At 44.3% G+C, this 12461-nt stretch overlaps 1 protein-coding gene across 2 annotated transcripts in view; it reads left to right on the top strand.

Annotated features, from left to right (window-relative positions):
- Positions 1 to 6669: 6669 nt before the first annotated feature.
- Positions 6670 to 12461, top strand: part of PLA2G12B (phospholipase A2 group XIIB) — a 34102-nt gene continuing 28310 nt past the window's right edge. For both annotated transcript variants that reach the window (XM_044298278.1, XM_044298279.1), the window contains exon 1: positions 6670 to 6944. In XM_044298278.1, the coding sequence (XP_044154213.1) occupies positions 6716 to 6944 (229 nt within the window). In that variant the 5' untranslated portion in view covers positions 6670 to 6715. The remainder of the gene's footprint in view (positions 6945 to 12461) is intronic.

Here is a 12461-nt window from a genome sequence, read left to right on the forward strand (position 1 = left end):
CCTTGTTTCCACTGCAGATTGGAGAATAGATGAGAACTAGGGTTGAGCGAACCGGAACTGTAAGGTTCGAGTTCGTACCAAACTTTGCGATTTTTATTTTTTTTACCCCGGCCCCGAACATTTCAGTAAAATTTCGGGTTCGAGTTCGGTTTTCGGCGATTTAATGGCGTGTGTTGAAAAGCTGCAGGGCAGCCAAACAAGCGTTTAACTTATGTGCCCTTAGAAGCCATCACAGCCATGCCTACTAATGGCATGGCTGTGATTGGCCAGTACAGCATGTGACCCAGCCTCTATATAAGCTGGAGTCATGTAGCGCCGCACGTCACATCACCTCTTACTAGTGTAGGGAGAGGATGCTGCAGCTGCGAGGGAGAGATTAGGAAACAATTCTGGTGTTCCTGGTGTTAAATCTGCAAACTACAGCAATTATTTTTGTGGGTGCTATGCTACATTTTTGTACCTCTAAGCCCAGTGCTACAGAGAAATAAGCTTTAATCAGTCTGTTAGGTGGGCGTCGGCAACCATTTCTGTAAGTGCAGTGCCCTTGCAACTGCATGTGTGCCAGGGACATTACTTTAATCCTGTTCTGGTAGCTCAGTGGGCGACATCTAGGCATTTTTTAAGGACACCTGCACTGCGTATGTGCCAGGGGAAGTAAAAATAATATAGGTAATCCATCTGTGACTTTAGGGTCCCAGGGGAGGACATGTTCAAATTTTTTTTCTGTGCAGTACCCCTGTGCTGAATATCTGACAGGGAAAATCTAATTATTAAATCCATCTGTTAGATTCCAGGGGGACAAATTTCCTTTTTTTTGGCGGTCAAGTACCCCTGCGGCCTGCATTGCATACCTGCCAGTGAAAATAATTCAATTACATTAGTCTGTCACATATTTGTGTGAACTAAAGCGATTTTTTTCTCTTTCTGACACTGGCACTGCATATCTGACAGTCAGTAAATACTGCTGTTACATTGTCGGTTGACAAATTCCCATTGTTTGTGCTAGTAAGTACATTTTTTGGCCTGCGCAGCATTTCTAGTTGTCCAATAAAACCAGTAAATACTACTGTCACATTGTTGGTTAAAAAAAAGCACACTTTTTGTGCTAGATAGTACATTTGGAGCATGCGCTGCATTTCTGACAGTCCACTAAAACCATTAAATACTGCTGTTACATTGCTGTTTGAAAAAAGCACACTTTTTGTACTAAATAGTACATTTGCGGCCTGCACTGCATTTCTGACAGTCCACTAAAACTGTTAAATACTGCTGTTATATTGTTCCTTAAAAAAACACACCCTTTTTGTGCTAGATAGTACATTTGCATCCTGCGCTGCATTTCTGACAGTCCAATAAAACAGTTAAATACTGCTGTTACATTGTCATTTGAAATAAAATGCACTTTTTGTGCTAGATAGTACATTTGCGGCCTGCGCTGCATTTCTGACAGTCCAATAAAACCAGTCAATACTGCTATTACATTGTTGGTTGAGAAATTCATTTTTTGTAACAGTGAAGTCATTGTATTAAATTTGCCTGTCACACTGTTGTGTGACCTCAAGAATTTTTTTCTCTTTATGACACCGACACAGCCTTACTGTCAGTGAACTTAATTGTTGACTATTATCGGTTACATTGTTGCCTGACATAAACCACTTGGTAGTTTGGTGGGTGAGCGCAAAGAATGAGGTGAGCTTCAAATAAGGGATGTGGCCCTGGTCGTGGTCCTGCTGGTGTTGGAGCTCCTGTTGCAGAGAGAGGACATGGTCGATCTGTGCCAGCTACACTCACAAGTGAAACACCTTCCTCAGGTGCGAATAGGCGACAGAACCTTCAGCGTTATTTGGTAGGCCCAAATGCCGCTCTATGAATGGTGAGGCCAGAACAAGTACAGGCGATGGTAGATAGTAGATTGGGTGGCTAACAGTGCCTCCAGTTCCTTCACATTGTCTCCCACCCAGTCCCCTGCTGAAAGATCTGAGTTGGCACCTGCAGCCCATGGCCATGAGTCTTTCACCTCACCCCCTTGCAAATCAGCCAAGCAGTCTGAGCCCCAAGTCATGCAGCAGTCTCTTCTGCTTTTTGATGACTCTGCTAGCAGGGTTTCCTAGGGCCATCCACATAGCCCTGCCCCAGAAGTGGAAGAGATTGAGTGCACTGATGCCCAACCACTTATGTCTGAGTACATGGGAAGACCACCGCAGCACATCTCGGATGATGACTAAACACAGGTGCCAACTGCTGTGGCTTTCTGCAGTGTTCGCACAGAGCCACCAGCACAGCAAAAGAGGGAGCAGGGTTCAAAACCGGAGCGGCCGTCCCCTAGACAGTACACCTGCTACTGCCCACTGCAACAAGGGGCACACCAAAGCCAGCTCCAAGGAGTTCCCTGGCATGGCAGTTCTTCAGACAATGTGCTGACAACGCTGTGCAATCAGAGCCTGTAGCGAGGCATAAACGTTCTAAACCTGAGCACAACCTGTATGACCAGGCACCTAAGTGCAAAGCACGAGCTGCAGTGGAGTAGGCACATCAAAAACCAAGAAAAGTCTCTGGCTCCTCCTGATTCCTCTTCTGCTGCAGTCTCAGCCTCTTCATCCCCCACTGGAGTGACAGTGGCACCTGCCACCCCGCAAAAAGAGGATGTGCCAGCAACGCCACTACCTCGGTCACCAAGCATCTCCACAATGTCCCATGGAAGCGTTCAGCTGTCTGTCTCCCAAACACTGGAGCGAAAGAGGATGTACCCCTCTACCCACCTGCGATCCCTGGCCCTGAATGCCAGCATTTCCAAATTCCTGGCCTTTGAAATGCTGTCATTCTGTCTGGTGGACACAGACAGTTTTAAGAATCTAATGGCGGTGGCTATCCCACAGTAGGTTGTGCCCAGCCACCACTACGTTTCCAGGCGAGCCATCCCTTCCCTGCACAACTAAGTGGGGGACAAAATCAGGTGTGCACTGTGCAACGCCATCTGTGGCAAGGTCCACCTAACTACGGATACGTGGACCAGTAAGAACGGTCAGGGACGTTATATCTCCCTAACAGCACACTGGGTAAATGCAGTGGCGGCTGGGCCTGAGGCTAATAACAGTTTGGCGCATTTCCTTCCACCAGGATTGCAGGTCGTTTCTCTTTGCCTCCTGTGGCTTCCTCCTTCTACTCCGCTTCCTCATCCTTTACCGCCTCCTCATTCGATCAACGTAACACCTTCTGCACCAACTTCAGCACAGCCAGGGGTAAACGGCAGCAGGCAGTTTTAAAACTTATCTGTTTGGGGGACAAACCCCACACCGTGCAGGAGCTGTGGACGGGCATTGAACAACACACTGATGAGTGGTTGGTGCCAGTGAGCTTCAAGCCCAGCCTGAAAAATTACCCCGATAGGTCAGAGCTGCTGCATAAAGTGCGGGCCGTCTGTGCGCGCTTTCAGCGTTCTCACCCTGCTGCTGCTCGCCTGTCAGCGCTGCAGCGTAACTTCGGCCTTCCCACTCCCCGCCTCATATGCGACGTGCCCACAAGGTGGAACACCACCTTGCACATGCTGGCCAGACTGTGCAAGCAGCAGCAGGCGATAGTGGAGTTTCAGCTGCAGCACGCACGGATGAGTCTCTCTGCGGAACAGCACCACTTCACCACCAATGAGTGGGCCTCCATGCTAGACCTGTGTGCCTTGTTGCGCTTTTTCGAGTACTCCACCAACATGGCCAGTGCCGATGACGCCGTTCTCAGAGTTACTATCCCACTTCTATGCCTCCTAGAGAAAACGATTTGAGCGATGACGGAAGAGGATGTGGCACAGGAGGAGGAAGAGGGATCATTTACAAGGGTTTTTAGGCCATTCATTCACAAGCGGCTCCGATGGTGGGTTCCTGCACCAATATACGCCAGGTACACTATTGTCCAACCAGGGCACAGTTCTGGAGGATGACGAAGGTGGAGGATAAGGAGGAAGAGAAGCCGTGTTTACAGCAGCGTTGCACCCAAACCAGCTCATGGGCATCACTGGTGCGTGGCTGGGGGGATACAGAGGACACAGATGATACACCTCCCACAGAGGACAGCTTGTCATTGCCTCTGGGCAGCCTGGCACACATGAGCGATTACATGCTGCAGAGTCTACGCAACGACCGCCGAGTTGGCCACATTCTAATTTGTGCTGATAACTGGGTGGCCACGCTGCTGGATCCCCATTACAAGGACAACATACCGTCCTTTATACCCTCACTGGAGCGTGATCGGAAGATGCACGAGTACAAGCGCACGCTGGTAGACGCGCTGCTGATGGCATTCCCACCTGACAGCGGGGGCATAGTGGAAGCACAAGGAGAAGGCAGAGGAGGAGGAAGAGGTCGCCAACGCAGCTGGGGCACCGCCAGCACCTCAGAAGGCAGGGTTAGCATGGCCGAAATGTGGAAAAGCTTTGTCAGCACGCCACAACAACCAGCACCACCAGCTGATATGGAGCGTCTTAGCAGCATTTCAGCAACATGTTGGAGCAGTATGTGTGCACACGCCTACACGTACTGACTGATGGGTCTGCCGCATTGAACTTCTGGGTCTCCAAATTGGGCACATGGCCTGAGTTTGCCCTTTACGCCTTGGAGGTGCTGGCCTGCCCTGCAGCCAGTGTATTGTCTGAACGTGTGTTTAGCACGGCAGGGGGCGTTATCACAGCCAATGTGGACAAGCTCACGTTCATTAAAATGAACCAGGCATAGATCCCACAGGACTTGTCCATACCTTGTGCAGAATAGACATGTATACCGGCCTCACCCAGCCATTGTTATACTCCAGCGCACTTTCTCATTGTTTTATTTTTCCCAATTTTTTTAATATTTTTTTATTTATTTCCCAATGTTTTGGGGTGCTTCATGGATATGCGCCTCTTTTAGACTGAACACGCCCATCTACCTGGGACTTCTGAGCAGAGTATGTATGTAGCTGGTTCCTACACTGCCCTGAATATTGTAGGCTTAAGTAAGTCCAAAGTGAGGCAGTATATTTAGTGTTAGGAACCCATCTGCAGAAGCCACCTTGACGCCTGGTAGATGGCCCCGACACATGTTTGAGCAAATGTGTGCGCTAAGAGCTTCCATTAACTCATTTATAGTCGGTATTGCATCACTTTTATCTAGAATGACCCCCATTTCTTAGCTCTATTGTTTGTATGTATAATGTTGTGCAGCCATCTTGTTTTTTGTAACCCTGCTCTACATAGCGGACAGGGAAATAAATTTCACAAATGCATCTGTTACATTGTTGGGTGACAAACTCTCATCTTTTGCGCTAGAAAGTACATTTGTGGCCTACACTGCATTTATGACAGTCTAATAAAACCATTAAATACTGATGTTACATTGTTGGTTGAAGAAATAACACTTTTTTATGCTAGATAGTGCATTTGCAGTCTACACTGCATTTCTGGTAGTCAAATAAAACCAGTAAATACTGCTGTTACATTGCGGTTTGACAAATTCAATTTTTTTTTTGACAGTGAAGTATTTGTATTAAATGCAACTGTCTCAGGATGAGGACATGGGAAGACAGTGAAAAAAAAGTTACGCCCAAAACATGCACCAAAAACTGTCTAAGGGCTCATGTACATAGTCGTGTTTTGCAGTTCACAAATCGCTGATCCGCAAAACACAGATTCCGCCTGAGGGCATCCTGCCATTTATTTTTGGCTCCTGTAGAAATGTTTTATCCTTGCCCGCAAAATGAACAATAATAGGACATGCACACTGAGTCATTTCCGTTTTTTGCGGCCCCATTGGAATGAATGGTTCCGCCTACGGACCAAAAAACAAACAAAAATGAACGGACCTGGACAAAAAACATGTTCATGTGCATGAGCCCTAAGGCCTCATGCACACGACCATATGAATTTTGCGAAAAAAACGGATCCGCAAAAAATACGGATGATGTACGTGTGCATTCCGTATTTTGCGGAACAGCTGGCCCCTAATAGAACAGTACTATCCTTGTCCATAATGCGGACAATAATAGGACATGTTCTATTTTTTGCTGAACTGAAATACGGACATATGGAAACGGAATGCACACGGAGTAACTTCTGTTTTTTTTTGCGGGCACATTAAAAAGAATAGTTCCGCATATGGGCCGCAAAAAAAAACTAAACAGACCTGGAAAGAAAATACGCGTTCGTGTGCATGAGCCCTAAGACTGTGACTAAACAAGGCACAAAATAGATCTAGACAAAAATTTGTCGCAACAGTTTTCTAAAAATAAAATAAAAAATCGCTCCAGTTTCTAGCATGTCATAAATGAAACAAAATTGTGGCGCGTCTACTTCGTATATTTGGCACAGCAAGCATGTACCACAAATGGTGCAAATCAAGACACTTTCCAGGCACAGCGATATTGATATAGTTATCTCACTGCAAAAAAAAATGTAGGTGGCTAAAAAACAAACAAAAAAAAAACGCATGTGGTTATTCTGGTGTTTTTCCAGCCCAGTGCTAATTCATGTTTTAAGGACCTTAATCCAAACATGTCCAGAATGAATCACCAGTTCAGAGTCTGACTTCCACCATGGCCAACCTTTGTACTGGACGTTCCCTGCATTGTGATTATTGCTGTGACCTCACCTGAGTTACCATTTCAGTGTATAAAGTCCATTTTCAGGCATTATACAAAGTGTAGCCAGACAGCACAGAAAGTTTTCTCTGTACAGCCGAGCTCTCCGCACAGCATGAGGGGGATTATTAGAGTCGCCGTGCTTTGCCTGGCGTTTGGTATAGTAACTAGTACAGATGGTGTAACGCAGAATAGCACCTCTCCAAACCCCCCTGAAGATTCCTCGTCAGACTGGGGCATTGGATCAATACGAGATGGGTTCGAAGCAGTCAATGGTTATTTTGATTCCTTTTTGGAACTCCTGGGTGGAAGAAACGGAGTTTGCCAATACAAGTGCCGTTATGGTAAGTATCGTTAATGACCATAGGCTGAGGTCTATATTCAATGCAGATTTTGAGGAAATGTCTACTGATGAAAGGGAGTCTGTACTTTTTACATCTACTTTTTAAAGGGAATCAATGTAAAGAAGCACAACGCCTGGTAGACCAGGGGTACATAAGGCCGAAAAAAGACATTTGTCCATCCAGTTCGGCCTGTCAGCAACCTTTAGCACTCCAGCTGTTGAGAAACTACAACTCCCAGCATGCTCCATTCACTTCTATGGGAGTTCTGAGAACAGCCAAGCAAGTGTGCATGCTGGGAGTAGTAGTTTTACCACTGCTGGAGTGCCGAAGGTTGCTGATCCCTGGAATAGACTGTTAAAACAGTACTTTTCTTATGTAAAACTATTGCTGCATTCTACCACAAATAATGTCTTTCTCAATATGCCAGTGAGGGCTGGCCTTAGGACTCGGTGCACCCAAGCTCTTCAGATGAATCCTCTCCTTCCCTTCTGAATTATTTTCTTGCTTGGCCATGTAGTCACACGTTACTGTATCGACTCGTGCAATACAGGACCTGGTAAAGGTCTGTATATACCTGGCCCGGTCAATCAGACAAGCGAACAAAAGAATTCACCTGCACAGCTGTAGAGCTTGGGTTCACCAAGGGGCAAATGCCCTCCCTCAACGCACTTCATCTTATAAAATTTTGGCAGATTGCGGCAACATTTTTTTTCATAAGAAAAGTACCATTTTAACAGTCTATTCAATCTCAGCCATTGTGCTTACATAGGCAATATCTTGATGAAATCCCCTTTAAAAAGTAGATGTAAAAAGTACTTTGTGTCTGTGGGAGAAACTGGGAATACTGGGAACTGATCAAAGTCTCCATTGTAGATGCAGGAGGTAAGTTAACCCCAAACATCTGAATAATGAACTGGGCATACACTTTTCAGATTGGCCAATCCAATGTATATGGGCAAAGCACAGCAGGCAAGGTGTGTGTTAGCATGCCCAATCCTTTGTTCCCCTGGGAGATAACCTCTCCAGAGTTGAACTATCAACCTATCCCCCAGTATCGTGGATCAGTAGAAAACCTGACCACTGTTAGAGCTCATGCCCACAAACATAAGGGCTCTATCTGCGGACTGCAAATGGCGGGTTAGGGTTGTGCAATCCCGCATTGACATGAAGTAGTCCGCGATCTGCAAAATATGGACGAAGATAGGACATGTCCTATCCTTTGTGGAGCAGAGGCACATATTGGAAGCAGTATGAAGCTCTTCAGTGGGCTTTCGGGTCCGTGCTTCCGCAAAGAAAAAGATAAGACATGTCCTATGTTTTGCCGTATCTTGCAGATCACAGACCAATTCAAGTCAATGGGTCCGCATCCACAGCACGGAGGGCACATGACCAGTGCCCCTTATGGGTATGAGCCCTTAGTCTGACCCTCATTATCTTGAGGGTGCTCACATGCTGATCTATAGAGAACCCCAAGTGCAGAGCTGTAGCTAGGCTTTCCTTCACCCAGAGAAAAGGTTCAGTTCACAACCCTCATCCTGTATCTAAACGCCCTGGGCCTGGTTGTTTGTGCTGATGCTGGTTTGGAAGGATGCCATCAAGCCACTTTGCAAAATTTGCACCACTCCAAATCGGCCCCCGTTGTCCTCTGTCTAGCTGAGACCAAGCAGGAGGCATGCTGCAAGATCATAGCTGCTCCAAGAATCTAAGTTCCTGGAGATCTGCCATACGGTGCTGCAAAACATGAATATGACCGGCTTCAAAAAAGAATGATCGCTCATGGATGGCATCCATGTGTTGTCTGTGTACTACTGTGCACCCGTTCTCTTGAAACTCAATTTTAAATGTTGCATGCGGCAATTTTCTCTGCACAGGCCAATGGTTCTTACAGAAAATCACACATGTGAATTGGCTATAATAGGTCGGTGAACATCGCATGAATGAGCCTTTAAAGTAAGGCCTCTTTCACACAACCGTATGGCTTTTCCAGTGTTTTGCGGTCAGTTTTTCATGGCTCCGTTGTTCCGTTTTTTGTTTCCATTGTGTTTCCGTTTCTGTTCCGTTTTTCCGTAAGGCATATACAGTATACGGTAATTACATAGAAAAAATTGGGCTGGGCATAACATTTTCAATAGATAGTTCCGCAAAAACGGAACGGATACGGATGCATTTCCGTATGTGTTCCTTTTTTTTTGCGGACCCATTCATTTAAATGGAGCCATGGAACGTGATTTGCAGGCAATAATAGGACATGTTCTATCTTTCAACGGAACGGAAATACGGAAACGGAATGCATACGGAGTACAGTCCTTTTTTTGGGCGGAACCATTGAAATGAATGGTTCCGTATACGGAACACAAAAAATGGCCCGTAAACGGAAAAAAAAACGATTGTGTGAAAGAGGCCTAACTTTGTACATCTAAAACGAGCAAGTACACAGTTGTCTTTTAAACCTAATTTATGACACGCGTACACTGCCTATGAATCCATTTATATTATACTATAAAAGAAGCATGTTATCTGCTGTTTTACAAAAAAATTCTAAATCCCTGCAGTCTGTAGACACATTTTAGATGCCGGCCTTAATAAGTCCCTGCGCTGGCGGTGGATCCACCAAAGTTATGTATCGGCCCTGGGCCCCCTTGCTGGTGTAGATTCAGACCATTTTCTACACCTAAAACAGACTTGATGAAATGACGAATGATACAGGCCCCTCCCCTTTCCCCACCCACACCACTCCCACCTTTGTACAATTGGCGTGAGCGGGGACAAGTCGCAGATTGCTGCACAAAGAACCTTTGCGCCACAATCTGCACCAGAAATACCCCTAATATAGACACATTTTTGTTAGTAAACGACCCCCTAAATGTTGACCCTCTACTTCAGACACAACCAGACTTGTGTGCACAAACCATAACATGCTTATTATCATACATTGTGTAATGTGTTACTGATTATTTATCATATTATTTATATCAACTTAAATTATAATTTGTGTATAATGTAATCTTAAAAATTGGTTGCCCCTCTTTATAGAAAAAAAATTGCTTGCTATTTGGATGGAGTTAATGGGGTTATCCTTGAAAAGATAATGAGGAGTTATCCTCAGAATAAGTCATTATTATCACATCGGTGGGGGGTCCAAGTCCCGGCACCCCTGCTGATGGGCTGTTCCAGGGAGACGCTGCACTCACTGGAGCCCTGGTGAGTGATGCAGACTCCCAACAGATTTACAAGGACAGCGCCATACATCGTATAGTGGCAGTGCTTGGTATTGCACCTAAGACCCATTGACTTGAATGAGGCTGAGCTGCAGCTAGGCTATGTGACTGATGTACAGTGATGATACTGGCCTAGGAAGAGGCTACGGCACTCAAGGCCTCTTCTAACAGCTGATCGGCGGGGGTCCTGAGTATTGGAACTCCCGCAAATCTGATACTGATAAACCTATCCTCAGTATAAGTCCTCTTGCACACAACCATATGGCTTTTTCAGTATTTAGCATTCCGCAAAAAATGGTTTCGCTAAAAATATGGATATCGTCCGTGTGCATTCCGTTTTTTGCAGAACGGAACAGCTGGCCCCTGATAGAACAGTACTATTCTTGTCCGTTATGCGGACAATAATAGGACATGTTCTATCTTTGAATGGAACGGAAAAACAGAAATGGAAGGCATATGGAGTACCTTCAGTTTTTTTGTGGATCCATTGAAATGAATGTTTCCGTATACGGAACGCAAAAACCGGAACGGAATGTAAACGACTGTATGGCTTTTTCAGTATTTTGCAGTCCATTTTTCACGAATCCGTTTTTTCCTTTTTTTGTTTCAGTAGTGTTTCTGCTTCCGTTCCGTTTTTGATCAGTTTTTTGCGGATCGAAAACGGAAGCATACAATAATGTTTAACCCCTTAAGGACTCGGCCCTATTTCACCTTATGGACTTGGCCATTTTTTGCTAATCTGACCAGTGTCACTTTAAGTGCTGATAACTTTAAAATGCTTTGACTTATCCAGGCCATTCTGAGATTGCTTTTTCGTCACATATTGTGCTTCATGACACTGGTAAAATGAAGATAAAAAAAATAATTTTTATTTATAAAAAAAATACCAAATTTACCAAAAATGTGTAAAAAATTGCAAATTTCCAAGTTTCAATTTCTCTACTTCTATAATACATAGTAATACCTCCAAAAATAGTTATTACTTTACATTCCCCATATGTCTACTTCATGTTTGGATCATTTTGGGAATGATATTTTATTTTTTGGGGATGTTACAAGGCTTAGAAGTTTAGAAGCAAATCTTGAAATTTTTCAGAAATTTTCAAAAACCCAATTTTTAGGGACCAGTTCAGGTCTGAAGTCATTTTGCGAGGCTTACATAATAGAAACCACCCAAAAATGACCCCATTCTATAAACTACCCCCCTCAAGGTATTCAAAACTGATTTTACAAACTTTGTTAACCCTTTAAGTGTTCCACAAGAATTAATGGAAAATAGAGATACAATTTCAAAATTTCACTTTTTTGGCAGATTTTCCATCTTAATAATTTTTTTTCCAGTTACAAAGCAAAGGTTAACAGTCAAACCAAACTCAATATTTATGGCCCTGATTCTGTAGTTTACAGAAACACCCCATATGTGGTCGTAAACTACTGTACGGGCACACAACAGGGCGCAGAAGGAAAGGAATGCCATACGGTTTTTGGAAGGCAGATTTTGCTGGACTGATTTTTTTTGACACCATGTCCCATCTGAAGCCCACCTGATGCAACCCTAGAGTAGAAACTCCATAAAAGTGACCCCATATAAGAAACTACACCCCTTAATGTATTCAAAACTGATTTTACAAACGTCGTTAACCCTTTAGGTATTCCACAAGAGTTATTGGCAAATGGAGATGAAATTTCAGAATTTAAATTTTTGGGCAAATTTTCCATTTTAATCCATTTTTCCCAGTAACAAAGCAAGGGTTAACAGCCAAACAAAACTCAATATTTATGGCTTTGATTCTGTAGTTTACAGAAACCCCCGATATGTGGTCGTAAACAGCTGTACCGGCACACGGCAGGGCGCAGAAGTAAAGGAATGCCATATGGTTTTTGGAAGGCAGATTTTGCTGGACTGTTCTTTTTGACACCATGTCCCATTTGAAGCCCCCCTGATGCACCCCTAGAGTAGAAACTCCCAAAAAGTGGAACCATTTTAAAAACTACACGATAGGGTGTCAGTTTTGTTGGTAGTAGTTTAGGGTACATATGATTTTTGGTTGCTCTAGATTACACTTTTTGTGAGGCAAGATATCAAGAAATAGCTGTTTGGGCACCGTTTTTATTTTTTGTTATTTACAACATTCATCTGACAGGTTAGATCATGTGATATTTTTATAGACCAGGTTGTCACGGATGCGGCGATACCTAATATGTATTACTTTTTTTTTTAATGTAAGTTTTGCACAATGATTTCATTTTTGAAGCAAAAAAAATCATGTTTTAGTGTTTCCATAGTCTGAGAGCCATA

The sequence above is a fragment of the Bufo gargarizans genome, chromosome 6, assembly GCF_014858855.1.
Source record: "Bufo gargarizans isolate SCDJY-AF-19 chromosome 6, ASM1485885v1, whole genome shotgun sequence".
Taxonomy (NCBI): Eukaryota; Metazoa; Chordata; class Amphibia; order Anura; family Bufonidae; genus Bufo; species Bufo gargarizans.